Below are 8,348 nucleotides of genomic sequence, written 5' to 3'. Positions count from 1 at the left end.
GACTAGTATGAAGAGGAGGCAAGAACTAAAGACTAATTTTAGAAGAATTAGATGAAAGTGAAGAAAAGGATTCTGAAGCAGAATCCGAGCGTCCAAAGGGACAAGACGACCGTCCAAGCTGATAATCCGAGCGTCCAAGCCTTGAATCCGCTCGGATTCCCTTGCCACAATCCGAGCGGATTCGCCCAAAGACGCTCGTCCACCCCTGCAAGAATCCGAGCGGATTCCCCTCCTGGACAAATGGATCGTGGCGTCTTCAGCTGAGATGCTCATCTCTCCGAAAAGACTAGCAATTCCCTGCTTAGAACTCAAAAATGTAATTACTAAATTAGCCTTAGTTAACCTAATGAAGCTCTACTATATATACCCCACTTGTAAATAATCAAGGGAGAGAGTTTTAGATTAGATCAAGCCTCCACATTAGAAATCCCTCTTAGATTTAATTAGGAGTAGATTAGAATAGATTACTCTATAATCTTTCCACAAACTACACATTAATCTCTCCTTAATTATTGTTCAAGTTTGTTACTTTTGGGTAATTGAAGATCATTGGGTTATTATTGGAGGATTGACAACCCTTCATCAATCAATCAAGTTTCTTCTATTATTCGTTACATTATTATGTTGGAATCTCCATAGGTCTATTTCTTTTAATACTTGTTTTAATTATTGTTAATCTTTCTTACTTGTTCATCATGTTTTACCTTGTTAATATGATTGACAACCTCGTTAGCATGTTGAACTTGATAATGAGTGAGTAGTCTCTTAGCTAGGATTAGTGGGTAATTAGGGGAAACCAACACGGGATTGATTCATGCTTAATCTAATATGTTTTCACAATTGAATTGCTTGCTTGTTGTGATGTCAACTTTATGCACATGTTATGTTTGATGAAATGCTAAGCCTATGATACCTTGCATTTTACACATCTCTTACCTTTTCAACAAGACTTGTAAGACATAATCCAACTCGAGTCTTGTTAGACCATGCATAGAAGTTTCATAGGAGGAAAGTAAGTCGACTTGTTGGTGTTGTACAATCTAATCGATTCGGCTCCGGGACCCAACTCTTCCTATGAACCATAAGACATAAACCAACTCGGTTCCTTTACAACATTAACTGTTTGCAACTTTGTAGACATGTTTGTATGATCAACACCATGAATCCCCTATGACCCCATGACATCCTAGTGCTTTTAATCATTTGTTTACATCCTTCCTTTTATTGCTTGACTTACTTTATTGCTTGCATTAGTTTAGACACAACTACAAACCCAAACAAATTGTGACACTAGCATAAATTGAGATAGATAGACTTAGAACCCAAAGCACACCGTCCCATGGATCGACCTCGACTTACCCCTAACTAGTTGTTTGTTGAGTATTATAAATGTTTTTTATTGGATGTGTGACGACCAACTCTTGTCCTATCAATTGTCACCTTCCTTATAATAAAAGATCAAGTGTAACTTACCTTTAAGAAGATTTCCACCCACAACAAGCGTAACTAAGGGAATGGATCTATCCCTGAGATCAAGCAACGACATACCACGTATGCTTAAATATATATCTTAGACATATGTTAATGGCTGATATATAAAAATAAGATGGATTGAGAATGAACATACCCCAACAGTAATGCAGTGTCCTGTATGACATGAAGAGGCGCCCCTTGACCGGTCATTAAACTTTGTAGCCATGAGACTAGTCCCACAGTAAACCCAACAATCTGCAACAGAAAAAAACAAAATCAGGAAAATCAACCACTTTGTATAATGGAACTAATCTTATCAAGTAGGGTTCCAATAGTTTGCACGGATCTTTAGACATAATCATAATCTTCTAAGCCCGATGCGTTCTAAATTTCATGTTATTTTATGAGAATACTATAAACTATTGCTGTACTTCTCAAAATACTACAATCTACATTTTAACTCAAAATATACCTAACTTTAGATACTGTCATCTGAAAATAGAATGGGATGACCGACTACTTATTTAACAGGTCATTGCCATTTAATTTTTTTTCTATGAACACTACTACAAATCCAGGCAACTACAACGCCCCTTTAACAACGATTATTCACGAAAATCACAATAGACGTTGTAGAATGTATGGCGCGAATTTTACTAAAATTAATTACAACGGGTATGGTTATATTACCGTTGTTATAAGTTTTAACAACGGGTCACACATGCACAACCATTGTTAATAATTTGGCGTAAAATTGACGCAAAATTAGTGAAAAGTAATCACAACGGTTACTTTTGAAACCCGTTGTTAAAACTTATTTGACAACGGTTGTTGTTTTACAACCGTTGTTAAAACGTTTTAACAACGGTTTTTGCTAATAACCGTTGTCAATACTTTCCATACTATAAAACACACAAACACAAATCAGCTACAGCCACAAAACACAAACCTTAATACACAAACACAAACACAGACAAACACACAGACAAACACAAACACAAACACAAACACAAACACAAACACAAACACAAACACAAACACAAACACAAACACAAACACAAACACAAACACAAACACAAACACAAACACAAACACAAACATAAACACAAAACACACACTTTCTCATCGTCTCTTTCTCTCTTTCTCATCGTCTCTTTATCTTCTCGCCGTCACTGTTAATTTCATCGTCTCTTACTTTCTCTAATTATCGGGTAAATCTCGCCAATCCTTTGTTGGTTTCATCGTCTTTCATCGTCATTATTTTCTTTTTCTAATTATTTTATTTGCATGTATGTGTTTTTATCGATCATTATGTTATTTCTTTAAGTATTATTCGCTTAATTAGCTAGTAAAACAAATTAAATAAACTAAAACAAAGAAGAAGCAAGATGATAGAGAGGAATGCATGATAAACATAATATATATATATATATATATATATATATATATATATATATATATATATATATATATATATATATATATATATAGAAATTGCATCAAGTGAGTCTAGGTATCTTAGGTGAGTCTAGCATTTTAATCTCATCCATTAGATCTACTCCTAATCAACGGCTGAGATTAAATCTCAGAAATTATAACAAACCTATAAAAGCTACGAATTCAAACCTCCCCCTCATAATTCAGTTTCGTTTTCTCTCTCCTCCGTCTCTTTCCCTCGCTTTCTCTATCTCTCTCTCTAAGTCAAAATAATCCTCTGAATCAAGCAAACAAACCCTAGGTTCCTGTTTTTTACTCGCTTTTATCAATTCATTCACAAATCAATCAAATTCGTCTGTTTTCCAGGTTCTCGTTGCTACAATGGATGCAGATTCTACCGACATTAACATGCAAACAAGTTATTTCCGTACTCCTTTCGTTTTCAGTTTTCGTTTTCGCGATTTCATCTGGATTCTATGTCGCTGGTCATTCGCTATTGTAATTTCATTATTCCGTTGCTTTTCAGTTTTTTAGGTTAATCGATTTTATTTTTGCTTCAATTTTAATGACATCCGTTCACTTCTACTTCAATTTTACGGTGTCCTTTCCTTTGATTATTCTCGTATTTGCTTTTCTCTTAAATATTAGGTGAAATATCCTTGTATTTGTTGTTTTTCCTATCGAATTTTCATATTTGCGTTCTTCTCTGCTTCTGCTTACAATCGCAGTTGCTTTATCATCACATTCCGTCAATTTTGATTATATTTGTCTTTATTCCGTTGCTTTTCAGTTTTTTAGGTTAATCGATTTTATGTTTGCTTCAATTTTAATGCCATCCGTTCACTTCTACTTCAATTTTACGGTGTCCTTTCCTTTGATTATTCTCGTATTTGCTTTTCTCTTAAATATTAGGTCAAATATCCTTGTATTTTTTGATTTTCTCGTTCAAATTCGGTCAAATTTCATTATATTTGACCTCTTTTCATGTCTTGTATATTCCTGTTCCCTGTCTCGTATATTCCTGTTCTCGTCAATGCTTACAGGCTCACTTGTTACAATATCAATGTTATCTTTATGAACACAATCACATATATTCATTTTCCATTGCACATATAACATATCTTTGTACCACTTCGCACGTCCTCTTGTTCTCACATTTACTTCAATGTACTTTAGTTTCTTGTTCTAAATTGTAGTCCAAACTCTTCGCATATTCCTGTTCTCCCGTCCATCCTTATGTCACTACATTGTCATAGTACTAGTATTACTGTAACAATGTTACTCTTTGTAATACCACCGTTGTATTTCAGGTCACTAATACTCGTATTTTCCTTTTTGTATTACAGATTCAAGTACTGTCACTCAACCCCATTCTACGCCAATTGTTCAAGAGCAACCCAATCCTCAACAAAATAATCAGCTTGTTCTGTCTCACACGCCTAATGGAGGTGAGCGCTGGATGCGTGTGGTTGAGCACAAGTTTAGACCTACCATTGGTGCAGTTTTCGCCTCCCTTGAGGCTGGAATCAAGTTCTACGAGGTTTATGCTCGGGCATGTGGATTTACCCCTCGAAAGCACAGTACGAAAACACTACGAAGTGGTGTTGCACACCAAAAATTCGTAGTTTGCAACCGTCAAGGGTTCAGGGAATCTAAACCGAAACAGCGTCTCAGAACCAAGGATGATGAGAATATGGGTGATGGTTCGTCCACAGCTAGTACAGTTACACAGCGAGTTAAAATCACAAGGATTGGATGCCGAGCGTACGTCAAATTTGCCCTTCTACATGGCCTTGATGGCCCAGCTATGATTGACGAGTTTTCTGAAGTCCACAATCATCGTCTCACCTCTGTCTGTAACAGAGATCTCGATAAGATTTCACGATCCCTTGATATGTTCCAGAAGACTCTTATCTTGGACAACTCCAAGTTGAATATTGGCGCTGGATTGACCTTTAGACAGGTTAAGGAACTTGTCAATGGGTATGAAAATATCGGTGCTACATTGATAGATTTTAAGAACTTTCAAAGAGATATCAAGTGCTACATTGGGTTACGAGATGCTGACCTTTTCATCTATCGACTCGAGAAACTCAAAGCGACCCAACCCCAGTTCTACTTCGCCTATGATGTTGATCCGCAAAACCGTCTAACAAAGTTTCTTTGGGCTGATGCTACATGTATTAGAAACTACTCATTCTTTGGGGATGCTGTGAGCTTCGACCCTACTTACGGAACCAACAAGTATGATATGGTTTTTACACCATTCACAGTGTTAATCACCACGAAAGTCGGTGTTGTTTGCGGTTGTCTCTGTTACACGAGGATGACATCTCCTTCCAATGGACCTTTCAAAGATTTCTTGACCGCCATGGGACAAAAAGAGCGCGATTCATGATCACGGATCAATGGCTTGGCATAAAGAAGGTAATAGTGTGACAATGTTACTGTAACAGACTTACTTAAATTTATTGTACCACAACTTTCTGACTCCAACTACCAGTGTTCCATCTCTTCCTCTTTTACAAGGTTATTCAATAACAATGTCACTGTAACTAAATTACTAACATATAATTTACTCACTTGCTCTTTCCCTATCACTTTGGTCAATATCACGTTCGACTTGCTTTGTTTCATTATGACCGGCATACAACAGGCTTTCCCTTCTGTTTTCAAGACAGCTAGGCATCGTTATTGTATGCGGCATATTACACAAAAGATCACGGACAAAGTTGGTTCAGCACTCTGCAGAGACACAAACTTCCTTGCTCACTTCAATGCTGTTGTTTGGGACCCTGATATGGAGGCGTCGGAGTTTGAAGAGAAGTGGCAAAAGGTCATTTCAGATTTCCAGCTGGAAGATAATGATTGGTTGACTACAATGTTCGACGACAGACACCATTGGATTCCTGCCTACCATCGTGACCTTGCCTTGGGCTGCATATTAAGAACAACACAAAGAATCGAAAAGTACAAATTCGTTTTTCAAGCGCTATGAGAATCACTTTGGTACACTGGTCGAATTTTGGATGAGGTAAACAACTCTTTTTCATTCCTTACAGTACCCGGGAACAGTGTATGTTACAGTACCATTGTTTCATTGTTACATAAATAATTTGTTGCCGAATCCTTGTTGCATTAAAACCAGGTTCCAAACTGCTATAGATCAGCATCGCTATACACGAAGGTGCGATGATTATAACAGCGACCACTCATTCCCTAAGCTTAAGACAGAATTACCTATAGAAAAGCATGGCGCTATTATATACACACATGATGTGTTCAAGGTGTTTCAAGAAGAAGTAATGGCTACCGATTCATGTGGTGTTGATGACTTTGAGAAGGAGGAGCATGTGCGCATATTTCATGTAATCGATGCTGAGATAGACAGAATTTTCAAGGTGAGGTTCGACCTTAGAAGCACAGATGCAGTATGCGAGTGTAAACTGTTCGAAAGAATTAGATTACTCTGCAACCATATTGTATGGGTGTACAAAGGCAAAGGAATTGGGCGAATACCAAGCAAGTACATTGTAGATCGTTGGCTAAATAACACACACGCAGCGAACAGGTTTGATTCGAAAACATTATTACAAAGGATGTTTTGACTTGTTACAGTAATTGTTTTACAGTAACATTGTAACCATAATTTCTTATAGTAACATTGTCACCATGATAAACAGTACCCTGCTGTTTTACTTCCAGGCTTGATTCGAATGGGAATGTCATTGAGGATTCATATATGGCTAGTCTAATAACAGTCATTTGTGCAACATATGGCCAGAGTTCCGTCAGATAGTTGGTGTTCTCAAAACTTTACCTGCTGAACACACGGAAGAGTTAGCATCCCTCCTAGTTGAGTTCCGGCAGAAGTTATGTATTGAACCGCTTACAAAAGACCAAGAGATGGAGATTCTGTTAGGATGCAACTCGTCGTCTGAAGTCACTATCCACCCTCCGGAACAAGCACACAACAAGGGCAGCGGAAAAAGATTGAAGTCAGCTAAACAACAGGCCATTGAAAAAGCAGCCAAGCCAAAGAGGCTATGTGCATACTGCAAAGAAAGAGTTACCCACGACAGGAGAACATGCCCTCTTCACATAGATGATGAAGCTGCTGAGAAAGCAGCTAAAAAGAAAAAAAGTTTGATACTGTTATGATGTTACAGTAACATTGTGATCTTAGCAATAATTAGTAGGATTTTGTGTTGTTGTGACAATAATATATATGTCACAGTAAAAATAAAAGGTAGAATTGTGTGTTGCTGTGACAATAACATGTCACAGTAAAAAGTCATTCGATTTTCCTACATCATAGTTAACATTTTATACAGCACTTACAACATTTGATACAGCAATAAATATTGTTTTAGGACCATTTTCCGTCCCGTTTTAGGAGCATATATCCAAAGTTTAACAGTAACAGTGTTATACGATTTGTTTTGTTTAAGAAAAAGGGTTTAGGGTTGGATTAGGCGGCTCCGCGAAGCGGTGCCTCCTAATCCAACCCTAAACCCTTTTCCGTCCCGTTTTAGGAGCGTTTTTCCCCAAATTTAAATCCTATCGTACGTTTTAGGAGCGTTTTTCCCCAAATTTAAATCCCGTCCACGACAGGGTATCACCCGTCCTTCCCTAGGGTTTAGTTTTGGTTTTTTTGCTGCACGATTTTTTACGGAAAAGGGTTTAGGGTTGGATTAGGGCCGCCTAATCCAACCCTAAACCCTTTTCTGTCCCGTTTTAGGAGCGTTTTTCCCCAAATTTAAATCCCGTCCACGACAGGGTATCACCCGTCCTTCCCTAGGCTTTAGTTTTGTTTTTTTTGCACCACGATTTTTTAAGGAAAAGGGTTTAGGGTTAGATTCGCGGAGCCGCCTAATCCAACCCTAAACCCTTTTCCGTCCCGTTTTAAGAGCGTTTTTCCCCAAATTTAAATCCCGTCCATGACAGGGTATCACCCGTCCTTCCCTAGGGTTTAGGTTTGGTTCTACTGAAACAGTGTTGTACTACGAACAACCTTTGATTAAGGAAAAGGGTTTAGGGTTGGATTAGGCAGCTCCGCGAAGCGGTGCCGCCTAATCCAACCCTAAAACCTTTTCCGTCCCGTTTAAGGAGCGTTTTTCCACAAATTTAAATCCCGTCCACGACAGGGTATCACCCGTCCTTCCCTAGGGTTTAGTTTTTGTTTTTTTGCACCACGATTTTATAAGGAAAAGGGTTTAGGGTTGGATTAGGCGGCTCCACGAAGCGGTGCCGCCTAATCCAACCCTAAACCCTTTTCCATCCCGTTTTAGGAGCGTTTTTCCCCAAATTTAAATCCTGTCGTACGTTTGGGTATCACCCGTCCTTCCCTAGGGTTTAGTTTTGGTTTTTTTGCACCACGATTTTTTAAGGAAAATGGTTTAGGGAAGCGGTGCCGCCTAATCCAACCCTAAACCCTT

General features: G+C 38.1%; 2 protein-coding genes across 2 annotated transcripts; both read left to right on the top strand.

Annotated features, from left to right (window-relative positions):
• Nucleotides 1-4,146: 4,146 nt before the first annotated feature.
• On the top strand, nucleotides 4,147-5,308 carry LOC141638480 (protein FAR1-RELATED SEQUENCE 5-like). The gene is made up of 2 exons (XM_074447894.1): nucleotides 4,147-4,171; nucleotides 4,257-5,308. Exons 1-2 carry the CDS (start codon nucleotides 4,147-4,149, stop codon nucleotides 5,306-5,308), a joined length of 1,077 nt encoding a protein of 358 aa, XP_074303995.1.
• Nucleotides 5,309-5,548: 240 nt separating this feature from the next.
• Nucleotides 5,549-5,908, top strand: LOC141638479 (protein FAR1-RELATED SEQUENCE 5-like). Its single transcript, XM_074447893.1, has one exon. It carries the CDS (start codon nucleotides 5,549-5,551, stop codon nucleotides 5,906-5,908), a length of 360 nt encoding a protein of 119 aa, XP_074303994.1.
• The last annotated feature ends 2,440 nt before the right edge of the window (nucleotides 5,909-8,348 follow it).

This window comes from Silene latifolia, unplaced genomic scaffold, assembly GCF_048544455.1.
Source record: "Silene latifolia isolate original U9 population unplaced genomic scaffold, ASM4854445v1 scaffold_20.1, whole genome shotgun sequence".
In the NCBI taxonomy this organism is placed as follows: Eukaryota; Viridiplantae; Streptophyta; class Magnoliopsida; order Caryophyllales; family Caryophyllaceae; genus Silene; species Silene latifolia.
The sequence above is the reverse complement of the archived record's forward strand: the minus strand, read 5'-3'. Positions and strand labels throughout refer to the sequence as shown.